Genomic DNA, 15,657 nt, shown 5'->3' with positions numbered 1-15,657 from the left:
TTATATATATTATGGTTTGAAGTGGGCTGGGTTTTAAGAGGGATTTAGAATGGGCAATGAATGCATGAGTTCATTTTACCTCATGATAGCCACAGATGTTTGTGTGTGTGTGTGTGTGTGTGTGTGTGTGTGTGAGAGAGAGAGAGAGAGAGAGAGGGAGTAAATCAATGAAACTTGAATTTTAAGTCAAGATTTCAAGGATTTAATGAGAGAGAGAAAAATAAGAAATAGCCAATGTTCTTAATATGCTGTTGCATCCCAAGAATTATGCTCAGTTTTAGAACAAAGAAACCTAAATATTACACCGATATATCAGAATAATTTTACTTGAGTGTGATTTAACATAAGGTAAAGATTTGAATGCCTGACCTGAAAGTGTGTGTGCGTGTGTATGCGTGTGTCCGTTGGGGGGTGTTGACTTTCACATGACATTGACGCTCTGGAAATGTTGAGTAGCTGCTGATCTCAGACAGTCGTTGCTCGGTGGATTCAGCACCACTCGCCCGTGGACAGCTCCCGCAGGACCGCTTTACATGGACAGAAGGCTCATTTACGTGCCAAGACATTCTGGAAGTTTACAACTTGGAGAGGAATCTACGGATACCTCACTGCATGACACACTGGAATATTGCTTTTGGGAAAGAAGCCAAATTCACTGTAAGTATATACGATAAATTTGGAAACGATTTTCATTTAATTAAAATGTCTTAAATGTGTTCGTGTGCGTGCGTGTCTGTGTGTTTAAATTAATTAAATTAAATGGGTATAACAGTAGTACATGCATCAAAACACTTGCGAAACATAATGGAGAAGCTGGCTGATCGTTCGATAAAAAATAAATAAATATTTATATCTGAAAATTGCCTGCTCATGACAGGCAATTCTGTCTCAATTAGAGACGGCAGCGCTCTTGTTTTTTTTTTTTTTACGGGGGGAAAACAGTGGTTTCGTGTGTTTCGGTGTTTTCAGGTTAACTGAAACTGGTTTGATCGGGTGTTTGCGTGGTGGATCTCTGCTGCTGTCTGAAATCAGAGACATGGCGACAAACAACACCAAAAACACCGATGGACAAGTTGTGACGGAACTCAACGAGATCACAACTAACGACAAACCCAAAGCGGAGGACGTCAAACCAGAGAAAAAGAAGAAAGACATCCCAGACAGAGAAACTTGGGGTGGGAGATTTGATTTTCTCCTGTCATGTGTGGGCTACGCCATCGGACTGGGCAATGTGTGGAGATTTCCTTATCTGTGCGGGAAAAACGGCGGAGGTAAGAGCTTCTCCGAGAGTCTGATATGTTGTGTCTGGATGAATGTGTGCTTTGTGTTTCTGTGCACAGCTCCACTGTGTGCTTTCATCTATTTCTGTGATTCCAGGGGCTTTCTTGATTCCTTATTTTTTGACGCTTATTTTTGCTGGAGTCCCTCTATTTTTTCTTGAATGCGCTCTTGGACAATACACATCCATTGGCGGCCTTGGGGTTTGGAAACTAGCTCCAATGTTCAAAGGTATATGATTTCTGTTCACCTTTCTTTTAAATCTTCTGCCATACTTACTGCTGGAAAAAATGCGAGTATGTTTTTAGAAGAATGCAATGTTGATGTTGTGTGAGACCCAGCAAATGCAAAATTGGATGAGTAGATTTAAACGTTAAGTTATGTTTTGTAAGTTATGTTATGACTGATAACATAACTGATGACTGCTTTGAAGGAATGAATGTAAATGATAATATAACAGACTGTCATAACTACAGGTGTTGGTCTTGCGGCTGCTGTTCTCTCATTCTGGCTGAACATTTACTACATTGTCATCATTTCCTGGGCAATTTACTACTTATACAACTCCTTTACCACTGTAAGCATTCCTTGTCATATGCTCTTGCATGCCATAAAAAAGTAATTTGGAGAATATTTAGGTTTTTATTCTTGGCAAAAAAAATAGAAAAAAGAAAAAAATGTAAAGCATTATTTTGCTTTTTCTAGGAGCTTCCATGGACATCTTGTAACAAACCATGGAACACAGACAGATGTTATACAAACTACAGCATAGTAGACACCACCAATCTCACCAGCGCTGTCATGGAGTTTTGGGAGTAAGATTTTGCGCAAATTGATGTGCATGACCTTCTCTGACCTTTATACATGAAAATACATAATGCTTGTGTCCAGTAAGTGTCTTGTTGTGAAGTGTAATTGTGTTGCATGATGTGCATATACAGACGCAATGTGCATCAAATGACTGATGGCTTAGAAAAACCTGGTGAAATTCGTGCGCCACTTGCAATAACACTGGCCATTGCCTGGGTCCTTGTGTACTTCTGTATCTGGAAAGGTGTTAGCTGGACTGGAAAGGTGAGATGTCTTTGTCGGTCTGGATTTTGAGTGAGTTTGTAATGATTTCACTGCAGTGAATGTAAAGCACATATGCTTACCATAAACTTTGTAGGAGTAGGCAAAAATGCTCTATGGGTTTCTTGTAGCATGAAAGCAATTTCCATTATTTTTTTAACAGACACGAACACACTTGCTGAACAAATGCTCATGGGTAAATGTCTGATAGAGAAATACATTTTTTGCAGGTTGTTTACTTCTCTGCCACCTACCCATACTTCATGTTGTTCATTTTGTTTATCCGTGGAGTGACCCTGCCTGGGGCTAAAGAGGGAATCATGTTCTATGTCACTCCTGATTTTGAGAAGCTGAAGGAGTCTGAGGTGATTTTACACGCTTAATCATTCAAACAGGATCAAACAAACCCAATCTTGCTGCTGAACACTTTCATTTTCCATCTCAGGTTTGGCTGGATGCTGCAACACAGATTTTCTTCTCCTATGGTTTGGGTCTAGGCTCTCTTATTGCTCTGGGCAGCTACAACCCTTTCAATAACAATGTGTACAGGTATGAATGATGCAATCGACATTTCATCAGTTAGATAACTCAACCCTCTTTTAGTGTTTCAGGCCCTTTTCACCCTGACCATTTGTCCCCCCCTTTTTTTTTGATGATGTGAATGCTGTTTGTTTGAACAAGCCAGATCTCAAACTGTGACTGACTGTGATTATGTGTCCATTATCAGACTTGACATTTTAGCATATGAAAAGTGAGGATTACCATCAAATTACATTTGAAGTTTGGCTATATCACTTACATAATCCATCTTCTTCTGAAATGATAAAATGATATGCTCCTTTTAAATCAGACAAAGAAGTTTATATCACATTTGAGGACAGAATCCCTTTTCCCTCTCTTTTTTCTGCAGGGATTCTATCATTGTGTGCTGTATAAATTCCTTCACAAGTATGTTTGCTGGATTTGTGATTTTCTCTATTGTGGGCTTCATGGCACATGTGACAAAGAGATCCATAGCTGATGTAGCTGCATCAGGTAATCCATTCATTTTTACATAATTAATAATTAATAAATTTTTATATTGGTTGAAGTATAGATATTTCTCTTAAGTGTTAATATAACTTCTTTTTTTCATGGCTTACACAGGTCCTGGTTTGGCATTTTTAGCTTATCCAGAAGCTGTGACGCAGTTGCCCGTCTCACCACTGTGGGCTATTCTCTTCTTTTCCATGCTGCTGATGCTGGGAATCGACAGTCAGGTGAGAATATCACATATTCAAGCTCTGACCTAGAAACAGAAGTGAATGGGATCTGGTAGGTACTTCAAATCTGCCAGCATCAGCGACTGTCCCTGGTGACCGCTCTAGGAAATATAAGGAACATTAAAAACACTCCACCGGCCTTGTGCCAAATAAAATCTTTTGATGTTGATTCTTGCCTTTATGGCTGCATGCATTGATGATTTTAAACTTATGTTCATTGTCTCTTAAGTTGGACATAGTGGGAATGCATTTTCTGTAAAAATAAAACTACTGGCGTAGAATCGATCCCAGCCCTGTGGCACCAAAAAATATAGAATTAAGTACTTGTTATATGTCCTTTACTTTAATGAATTGTGTTTGTTTTTGGAAAATCATATAAAACAAACTCTGATTGGATGCCTTTATGTGATACAGCATACAGATTTTATTGAATGTAACCTAATTGTTTGTTTTGATTAATATGCTCACTAAATTATTTTTTTATTATTATTGAAAACTGGTTTCCCGCTGTAGCCATTTATTTTCTAAAAACAACAAAATTATTTTTGTGTTGTGATATATTGCTATATTTTCTTCATTCTACCAACAGTTCTAAAAATGGCATTTAAATGCAAAAACAAAACAAAACAAAAGAAAAACATTGTAGATGTTGTTTTCAGTTCTGCACAGTGGAGGGCTTCATCACTGCTCTGGTGGATGAATTCCCACGGCTGCTCAGGAAAAGAAGAGAGATTTTCATTGCATGTGTTTGCATTGTATCCTACGCCATTGGGCTGTCCAATATCACACAGGTAAATCAATGAAGAAAGCAGATGATTAGATGTTTGACTAGAGGTTGTACATCTATATGATTGCAGGCTGCTGGGACTTGTATTGATTTGCTTGCTTTGTTTTAGGGTGGCCTCTATGTGTTTAAGCTCTTTGACTATTACTCAGCCAGTGGAATGTGTCTGCTCTTCTTGGTGTTCTTTGAGTGTATCTCAATCTCCTGGTGCTATGGTGAGTCCTTTTTACATCCTCTTAAAATCAGTAATTTGCATTGTGCTTATCCTTTACACTGAATAGCATTATGAAAATGGACAGAAATGCATTGGCTGTCAGTCATAAATAGTCATTCAATTCAATTGTATATCGCTTTTTCCGATACAAATCATTACAAAGCAACTTTACAGAAAATTAAGTTTCTACAATATTTATTAGCAGCTCATAAGTCATAAACAATCCTGTCATGACAAAAGTGCATCCAGTGGGACTGGGCCACAAAATGGCATCAGCGCCATTACTGTTGCTAAATAAATAAATAAATAAATAAATAAATAAATAAATAAATAAATAAGCCTTTGTATAAATGATGAAGAACAATTAATTGTCAATTAGAAATATTCTATTTTTCATTTAAGATATTTTTGCTAATTGCATGTGATGAATTTTAAATAGGGTTGTCAACTGTCCAATATAATGCAAACAGCCAATCAACATGTGTGTACAACACAGAAAGTAATAACAATAGTCATACATCAAAAGTTGTGTTCCTACAGAAGACCAGTTTATATTACAATATATTAAAAATATATACAAATATTATGTCAGACTTTGTTATGGCAAAGCAGATATGCAGAACTACTTTGGCCTTGGCCTGCCTATATACTATAGCTTCTATTTCTTTCCTGTTTATGCTACTGTCATTCTGGACTGATAAATTACTGCGACCATTTTTCTGCCAGTTTCTGGACATTATTCTTGGCTGTGAATGTATTGTTAGTTACTGCCTGCTTTCTTTTAGAGTCTGGACTTTGAGTAACTAACATTGTTGACCCTGTATAGCATGTCCCTCATTATGTCTATTGCTATGATTATACGTACTGCTTCTGTTTTCCTCTGTCATCAATTAAAGTCAGTTGATTTCTCAATGTTTGCCACCTCCGCTGTCTGGTAGTGCAATATTGCAGCCTACGGCCTGTTTTTGCAAGGAAGTTCTATGTATCTTTGCAATTTTAATCCAATCTTTGAATCAGCGACTGCCTGGAAAATTGTACTGGCTGCTCATCATGTGTCTGATATGAAATGAATTCAGTTTTATATTTAATTCATCGCTCTCTGTCTTTATCATTTGTTTACCCTCTTCACAAACATTCTATCACGCCTATCATATATATATTTGTATAAATGTTGACTAGATTCACTTAGGATTGATTTGGAGAGCATCCTTGAATCCTCAGTACTGCTTCAGATGAATGAATGCATGTATTGATATTAATCTGTCAATCCTATTCTTGCAACGTATTTGCAGTGAATTAATGCAATCCATTAAAAATTTCTTCTAATTCCAGGTGTGAACAGATTTTATGATAACATCCAGGAAATGATTGGATACAAGCCTTGTCTATGGTGGAAACTGTGCTGGGTTTTCTTCACCCCTCTAATTGTCGCTGTAAGTAACCTACATTTTTCCTTATGATGTGACATTACAAAATATGTATGTATGTATGTATATATCTGAGTTACTTTTTCAAATATGCAATAGAAGTTGTTTGTCCATTTAATGATTGACAGCTCTCCTGTCCCTGTGTTGAGAGAATTTGATGTGCAGAGGCAGAGGCTCATTAATTTCCCTTTTGGTGTGAAATTGCCTTTACAGATGCCAAAAATATACTTTTTTTCTTTTTTTATTAAAAATCAAACAAGCAAGCCCAGCCCAGGTGACAAAAGTAACACAAAGATAATAATTCATTACTATACATAAAAAGTAACTAAGTAATACAATTTTTATCGAGTTACTTTTTCATAGAGTAAAATGAAAGTTGTAATGAAATGAATTTGTGTGATAAGAGTTTTTATTACACGGCTCTGTGGAATACTTGATTCTGATTGGTCAGTCACAACATTGCAAGTTATGTTATCCCTCGATAACAACCGGTAACAGCTGATCACACAGACCCATCCGTGTAACTGAAGTCAGCACTGTACTCTTGCTAGGAATAGTTTTCTTGGTGGAAGCTTTTCGTTTTGTTTTAGCTAATAAAATATTAAAACTCGATTCAAAATGTTGTACAATTATTTAATTATGTCATCCTGGTATCGTGGACTCGCTCTCTTGTTTCATACAAATGCAGCTGCTGTCATTTTGCTATGATTGTTTAGTAGGCTGTAATGGATTATAACTAACAAACTGGTAAGAATCTAAAACGTTTTTGGCTCAATTCTTCTTATTTTGTTTTGTGGTGATATGTTGTGTAATAAGTGGGTTGACTGCAATATTTCCCTTAAATGTTTGTGTAGCTTGAACTTGCTGCTTGCTTCGCGTCTTGGTCCTGATCACACTGTCAGGGTTTATTCTGAGATAACAACCGGTTGGATGTACATTATCCCTTACTTAATTACTGATCTTGGGTAATGACATTGACAGTAATATGATAAGCCTGGTATACATTGCAGGTTTTGAATGAGGATTGCCCACTGATATTTATTTTCTATTTTTGTAATAATATGCACCCTGATTCCCTAATTATGTAAACCTCGCCAATCAGATTTAGATTTTTTGATAAAGCTCTCGCCATTTTTGTGACAAATATTAAAAACATGATAACTAATAAGATAAAGTGAAAAATTACTTTTAGATTAACAAGTAATGTTTTTATAAATTCATATTCATTGTTTTAAATATTTCAAATATAAAATGTTAAAAAAAAATCATTGACATTTATTTATATATTGCTTTATTACAAGGCAGATTTTATTGAACATAAATGAGCAGGAAATGTAAATTTAGCTATTTATGATACAAGAAATTATGATAGATATTGAATTTAACTATAAGCAGTTCTACAATTGGCAATAGTTTCAATCTTCAGCTCAAGTCAGATAATGTTGATTCAGTTGAGTTTAATAATGGTGACAGTGTTGCAAAGTTAGTGTCATTATCAAGCTCAGCTCAGATCGTGTTCTCATCTGATAGTGTCAGTATCAGCTGTTGATTGTTAAAGTCATTATTTGCTGACGAGGAACATTACCTCTGCTGTGTAGAATGATCCTTGTTCTTAATCCCAAATTTGATCACAGTGTTTTTACACTTTTATTTGTCCCAAATACTTTTTTTGTGTGTCCTGTTCCTTGACTGTGATAAAAAAGTCTTGCAGTCTTTAGAAGTATAAATCATATGAATTATAGATTCAATTATGTGAAAACTGGGTAACACTTTAGAATAAGGTTCCATTAGTTAATGTTAGTTAACTACTTTCATTAACATGAACTAAGCAAGAACAATCCTTCTACAGCATTTATAAGTCTTAGTTCATGTTAATTTCAACATTTACTAATGCATTATTTAAATCAAAAGTTGTGCTTGTTAACATTAGTTAATGCACTGTGAATTACCATTAACTAACAATGAATAACTGTATGTTCATTAACTAACATTAACGAAGATTAATAAATACAGTAATACATGTATTATTCATTGTTTGTTCATGTTAATTAATACATTAACTAACATTAACTAATGGAACCTTATTCTAAAGTGTTACCGAAAACTGCAGTATTTGTAAACAGAGCTTCTCTACAGGGCGTGTTCCTCTTCAGCGCGGTGCAAATGGTTCCTCTTACAATGAACAACTATGTGTTCCCTAAATGGGGGCAAGGAGTAGGCTGGCTCATGGCTCTGTCCTCTATGGTTCTCATACCTGGTTACATGGTCTATATGTTCCTCACCCTGAAGGGAACATATAAAGAGGTAAATGTTTTTATTTAGAGCTGAAATGATATACAATTACGAGTGGTATATATGGTGTGTCTGTGCTCACTGGTGCTGGTTCTGGGCTCATTTCAGCGGATCAGGATAATGCTGCAGCCTCCAGCAGTCAAGCGTGCTCAGGAGAATGGGCCAGAGCAACAGCAGTTGCAGACACAGCCACAGCACCCGGAGCAATCACTGCAGCAATCACCGCCACTAGTGCAGCAACCTGACCCAGTACCACAGCCACCACAATCACCACAAGCACTGCAACAACCGCCGCAGGCTGATAGTTCCTCTTCGACTAACCCTGGCAATGATGCCAACGTTTAAAACAAGTAGAAGTGAACCCCAGCAGAGAGCAATCAAAGATTAACAACACAGAAGACTTCCATGTTTATACAGTAATAGAATCATCTACCTCCAGGGGTCATACATAATCAAGCTAAACATTAAAAAAATTAAAAAAAATAATAAAAAATAAATATATATATATATATAAGAACACAAACACAAAAACCCATGCATTTGAAAAACCTACACAGATTTTGTATGTTCTTCAAATGTGAAGCAAAACGTGTCAGTGTTAAATTACTTGTACTATGTATATTGTGAATTTGTCTCTACTAAGGTTATACTGTGAGTTAGATTTAAGGACAGTGCGTTGTTTGGCAATGCACAAGCTGTTTATGTGAGGTATGTACTGTTTCTATGTTGCACTGGGGACAAAGTGGGAGTATGAGAAACTGGGCGAGATTATGTTACATTCTGGGTCATTTGGGCAAACCAACGTGTATCAAGCAAGCCCTGTGTCTAAAGCACAAAGAATTTTAGAGCCCTTGGGTGACTCGTCATGTGTTGTTGAATATATTTGTTGAGAAAGACTGTTACTATTTAGTTTTTCATGAGAAAATGCTTGTATGTGATGAAAACATTTTTAGAATTATTTTTAGAATGCTTTGTACTTTAATGTTGAGACCAAGGACCAAAATCATAGACTTAAGCAAAAACAAATATATGCCTGCCAATGTGTAGTATGTAAAGCACAGGGTACAAAATAATAATAATTAAATAAATAATAATAATAAAAACAAAATGGAAGCATTGCAAAACATAGGGTGAACATTTTTGCTGATTATACATATTATTGATGAGTACTGTCAATCCAGTGTCCTGTTTACATGTCCCCTCAGGAATAAAAAAAAAAAAAAAAAAAAAAGTTTTTTTTGTCTCTACCCTGAGTGCATATCAGCTCCTTAAGCCTGTGATTAATGTAGTCGTGATTTGCATGACCATTAGTTACTTAATGTGCCAAAACATTGAATACAGTAGGTGCAGTGCTTAAACAAAACAGGAACGCGCACAAACTGGCCACTCCATAACAACGGTTTACACTACTTGATTGTGCCATACTTTTTTGAAAAAGTATATAAAATATTTCTACCATATAATAGTTATACCATATTTGAAGTAGCACAAAACTAAAATACATGATGGTGTTTTGACCCTTTTCCCCAAAAAAGCACAAAACGTACAAGTACAGTGACTTCTCCAACACTAGGGCAATGATGTGGTGACAGTTTGTGTCAAAGGCAGCTACAGTACATGCGAAAAGCGTTTGGTCACGTTAAACATGTTTACTAAGAGGAGATACGTACCTACATAAAATGTGAAATGGCTATGTCCTTTGAATTTTGTACAAAGTTATTTTACTGCAGTTTTATCTGGAACTTTGTTGTAAAATTGTATTGTGTAAAACATGTAACCGTGAATGTCTGTACTCCATTATTATGTTTTTGTCTAAATGTTGACATATCTGAAAAACAATTGCTGTTTTCTGCAATAATATTTTGATCTCTGAAGCACATATCTAATGAAAATTATGAGTGAAGATGATTATACAAAGGATTATAAATCAAATAGAATTTATGTCTCGTAAGAAATAATGCTGTTTTGTATATTTTTAACTGTTACACTGCCTAAAATTATAACCTCGGACATGTATTTAAATGGTGTCATGCAAAAAAAAAACAAACAAAAAAAGCACGATTGTTATGTAAAATGTATGAATAAACAGAAAATATTCGTAGTCTATAATCTGTGTGCTAATTTTTAGTGTTCACTAAAAGCCATTTAAATAAGAGCATGTATTTTACAATGACAGCCCAATTGTTTTGAACAGTATCCCTTAAAAATGACAAAATAAATACATTAAATAATACTAATAAGCAGCAGTTAACTGGGCTGAAAAAAATGAACGTGTTACAAATACGAGGTCCTAATTAATGGGAATGCCAAAGCCATAGACTCCAGCTGTGTCTGTTGTATTATTTAGTTTTGCAGGTACCTATAGTCCCATGAGTAACTGTCAAAGAAAAGAAAGGATACACAGAATACAGCTTGCTATTTATATTTCAGCAAATGCATTGATCAGTTAAACAATTAAATTAACCATGCTTTTTGGAAGTCAGTGAATTTAACATTGTCATTGTCATAGCACTGGTGATGTTCATTTTGTTACCATATATTTTTCGAGTGTATGTGATTTAGTTGATTGAATGAATCCAGTGTTATTTCGTTGATTATACAGTTTATCTAATCACAAAAGAGGTACCCAGTTTTTGTGGAAAAATGACAATATAATCCATTCTTACATTTCAAAATCATTTAAATATGGTTGTTTTGTCAAGAAAGGCAATATCATTTATAAAAGTATGTGTCTATGCCGATTGCTAAACTAGCTGTACTGTATAATAACATTTAACTGATTTGTTAAAAGTCAAGTCAAGTCACTTTTATTTATATAGCACTTTTAACAATACATATGACAATTATAATGACAATAGTAAACACTAATTTTTCAGTTAAAGGCAGTTCATCACTGAACTCAGTGAGGTCATCATCCAACTCAGTTCAGTTTAAATAGTATCTGTGCAATCAAGTCAACGATATCTCTGGAAATTATATGCCCCCAACTATGCAAGCCAGGAACCAAAAATCCATCGCTAAAAAAAAAATAAAAAAAATAAACTTGGGAGAAACCAGTCTCAGTCTGGGGGCCAGTTCTCTTCTGACCAGACGAAACCAGCAGCTCAATTCCATCTAGCTCATCTAGTTGTCCTGGTCTCTGCTGACTTTCGGGGCTGTAAAGGTCCTCTAGGTGCTGATCCACTATCTGGTCTGGATATTCACTCTGGTGGCTATGGTGACAATGCGATCTGGATACAGACTGGATCTGGGTGACTGCAGTGACCATCTGATCTGGATACAGACTGGATCTGGTGGCTATGATGATCTCAGAGAAACAGACTAATATTAGTATAGATGCCATTCTGCAAGTGCATTGGGTGTTCCCTAATATGGCTAATATGGTCATACTTCATTGTTCTAGTAATAACTCTAGCTGCTGCATTTTGGACCAGCAGGAGTTTGTTTATTAACCGAGCAGAACAACCACCCAATAAAACATTCACTAATCTAACCTTGAGGTCATGAACATTTCTGCGTTTGACATTGAGAGTATAGGTCGTAATTTATATATATTTTTGAGATGGAAAAAAATGCTGTTTTAAAAAATGCTAGAATTGTGGCTTTCAGATTGCGATCAAATAGCACACCTAGGTTCCTAACTGATGACGACTAATTGACAGAGCACCCATCAAGTCTTATACAGTGTTCTAGGCTATTACATACAGAGTTTTAGGCCCTGTAATTAACACATCTGTTTTTTTTTCTTCTAAATTTAGCAGTAAGAAATTAATCATTATCCAGTTTTTTAATATCGACTATGCATTCCACTTGTTTTTCAAATTGGTGAGTTTCCCCAGGCCTCAGAGAAATATAGAGCTGAGTATCATCAGGATAACAGTTAACACCATGTTTCCTGATGATATCTCCCAAGGGAAACATGTAAAATGTGAAGAGTAACGGGACTAGTCCTGAGCCTTGAGGTACTCCAAACTGCGCTTGTGATTGATATGATACCTATTCATTCACTGCCACAAATTGATGGTGGTCATGTAAGTACGATTTGAACCATGCTAATGCCTTCCATTAATTCCAACAAAGTTTTCTAGTCAATTCAAAAGAATGTTGTGGTCAGTAGTGTTGAACACAGCTTTATGATCCAATAGACCTAATAAAGAGATACAACCATCATCAAATAAAAATAGCAGGTCATTTGTAACTCTAATTATAGCAGTCTCAGTACAATGATACGGTCTAAATACTGACTGGAAATCCTCACAGATACCATTTTCTCTAAGAAGGAATATAATTGTGAGGATATTACCTTTTCTAGTATCTTGGACAGAAAATGAACATTCAAGATCGGTCTGTTATTAAGAGGCTTAATAACAGCCAGTATGAAGGTTTTGGGGACATATTGACAACGATGATTTAAAATTAGTCAGAAGAGGATCTATGACTTCTGGAAGCACCTCTTTTAGGAAATTAGAGGAAGAATGGTATAAACTTTTTAAATCATCTAAACCAACAACATGTATGTTAGACCGTTTTCCATCTCCTATATTAGAGAATGAGTGGAATTGTTACTATGGTGATCTATAGTAGTCTGATGCGATACTGGTGCTGATGTCTGCATGGTTACAATTGTTCAGTCAATAACTTGCTGATGTTTAATTTTTTGTTAATTTAATCATTGTATTGAATAAATACATGGGGTTATGTTTCTAAGTGATGGAAAATAATCAGATCTAGCCTTTTTTAATGCTTTTCTGTAGGATAGGTTACTTTCCTGCCAAGCAATACAAAATACCTCTATTTTTTTTTTTTTTTTCAGCTGCGCTCCATTTTTCCAGGCTGCTCTTTGTAAGGTGCGAGTATGCTCATTATACCATGGTGTCAGACTGTTTTCCTTAAACTTCCTTAAGCATAAATGAACAACTGTATCTAAAATGCTAGAAAAGAAAGATTTCATAGTTTCTGTTACACAAAGTTGTTCTGAGGTTTGAGATATGCTAAGGAACTGGGATAAATCAGGAAGATTAGTTACAAAGCAGTCTGTTGTGGCAGAAGTTATGGTTCTACCATACTTGTAACAAGAAGTAGAATTTACAGTTTTAGCTATATGAAGTTTGCACAAAACTAGATAATGATCAGTGATATCCTCACTTGGCTGAATAATTTCAACACCATCAACATAAATTCCCTGTGACAGTATTAAATCTAGAGTATGATTTCGACAATGAGTAGGTCCTGAAACATGTTTTCCAACCCCAATAGAGTTCAGAATGTCTATGAATGCTGCACCATTTTATTATCAACATGGATATTAAAATCACCAACAATTAAAACTGTATCTGTACCCAGCACTAATTCATATAGAAAATCAAATTATTTAATACATTCTGTATGGTGCCCTGGTGGCCTGTATTCCGTAGCCAGTACAAATATCACAGGGGATTTATCATTAATACTTGTTTCTCTGGATAAGGTTATATGAAGTTCCATTTCTTCAGATGAGTTAAACTTGAAGTCTACCCTCTGAGAAATTCTGAAAACATATAATAAACATTATAAATTGAAGCAACACCTCTCCCTTTAAATTTTGGATGTGGCTCATGTTTAAAACAGTCATTTTGGGGTGAGCAGACTCATTTAAAATAATAAAAAGTAATTTGAACAGTTTTATTTAATAAATCTGCTCAATAAGATTTAGCTATCCTAAATAAAAAATCATTGTTTTATGTTGGGTTCATTAATTTTGTTTCCTAAATGGGTGAAAAGAAGAAATTAAAAATGGAGGTACAAAAAAAAAAATGTAATAAAGGTGAGAAGAAACATGTAATAATGTATTTTGTTACAACAAGATTCGACATAAATTGAATAGACCAATCAAGAACTTGACAAAATATTTTTGCACTTATGTTTGGCAAAGAGACTCAAAACAGAAAGCCAAACCAGAACATAAAAAATACACCTCATTTTCAAGATGTATGCTTAGATTCATGCACAAGCTAAAGCAGAAGTAAAGTGTAGGATAATGCATGAGATAACAAAGCACCAATCAAGTATAATTCTTTTACTACAAAAATACTGACCAAAATATACATGGGATTTTTCGAGAGGTGCCTTTAGCTGCAAAAATGACTGAAGACAAGCAATTTTTTTTTTTACAGTTCTCCCAATGACTTGTACGTATGATACACTACCCTGGGACATTTTAACACTTATTTATCACACACATTTACATTTAGCTGATGCTTTTATCCTAAGCAACTTACACATGCTATATACTGTATGTCAGAGACCGCATGCCTCTGGAGCAACTAGGGGTTAAGTGTCTTGCTCAGGGACACATTGGTGTATCACAGTGGATTTGAACCCGGGTCTCTCACACCAAAGGCATGTGTCTTGTCCACTCCGGCAACACTGCCTCTTCACACACATAATGAGCTAAGTTAAAAATAAATACAAAAACAAAAAAATAAGTAATGTAAAGTATGCAAGTGTTAAAGGATCAAGTGTTTTTATAAATAAATAAAAATAAAATCAGTAGAGAGAATAGAAATAGAATAGCGAGTCAAGTAATGACTCAAAATAATAGGGACAAGTAAAGTAAAATTACATTTAAATGAAATAAACAGAAATATTTGATTAATCAATGTGATCTCATGAGAATATGTGTGTATTTTTACGTTAAATGTGGTTCTACCACACGTACATTTACTTACGTTTTCATGCACATAAAAACGTACAATTTAGACGTATTTATAGCAGTAAAACGTACAAATACTTACGTGTTAGCAGCTAAAAAACTTAAATAATCTAACGTAAAGTGTGAATTTATATGAATTCCCATGTATTGATATTAAAATTGTGGCTTTAATGATTTAAATCTGTTGTATTTAATTGTCATATCAATAAATGTTTTTATTGAATTTATTGAAAGCAGTTTACTCATCCACTTAATAGGAAATAACATTTCTGTGCATGCTGCAAACCATAGATACACAAAAGCACAGCATTAAATTACAAATCACATCCATTTTATTTGTTTGCTGTACTCCATATCTTTAGAATCCAGATGTTTGCAAGGAACATATCCATATCAATCAATCTTCATCTTCATTCTCAGCAACAGCGTCTGTCACAGTCAAAGCCCGTGCTCGTTATGATCATAGACAGTAAAAGAAATGGACACAGCGACCCCATTGGAACTCAACTGAGACAATTGAGGCCCATTTTTAGCGTTTTTTAGCACTTCCGTTTCTGACTCGCAGACTCAAACGAAGCTTGACGACATCAGCAACCTGTCTGACAGATGTAAATATTCTAGTAGCTGTGCGTGCAAAC

The 15,657-nt window shown here is 35.2% G+C and overlaps 1 protein-coding gene across 1 annotated transcript; it reads left to right on the top strand.

The window, feature by feature from the left end:
• The first annotated feature begins 259 nt into the window (after positions 1-259).
• Positions 260-10,437, top strand: LOC128011373 (sodium- and chloride-dependent GABA transporter 1-like). Its single transcript, XM_052593704.1, has 15 exons — positions 260-657; positions 970-1,271; positions 1,378-1,509; positions 1,755-1,855; positions 1,984-2,093; positions 2,220-2,352; positions 2,580-2,714; positions 2,795-2,898; positions 3,260-3,384; positions 3,496-3,608; positions 4,271-4,402; positions 4,508-4,610; positions 5,942-6,042; positions 8,173-8,340; positions 8,437-10,437. The coding sequence occupies exons 2-15, from the start codon at positions 1,037-1,039 to the stop codon at positions 8,671-8,673; spliced, it is 1,929 nt and encodes a 642-aa protein (XP_052449664.1). The 5' UTR covers positions 260-657; positions 970-1,036; the 3' UTR covers positions 8,674-10,437.
• The last annotated feature ends 5,220 nt before the right edge of the window (positions 10,438-15,657 follow it).

Source organism: Carassius gibelio, chromosome B23 (genome assembly GCF_023724105.1).
Source record: "Carassius gibelio isolate Cgi1373 ecotype wild population from Czech Republic chromosome B23, carGib1.2-hapl.c, whole genome shotgun sequence".
In the NCBI taxonomy this organism is placed as follows: Eukaryota; Metazoa; Chordata; class Actinopteri; order Cypriniformes; family Cyprinidae; genus Carassius; species Carassius gibelio.
The sequence above is the reverse complement of the archived record's forward strand: the minus strand, read 5'-3'. Positions and strand labels throughout refer to the sequence as shown.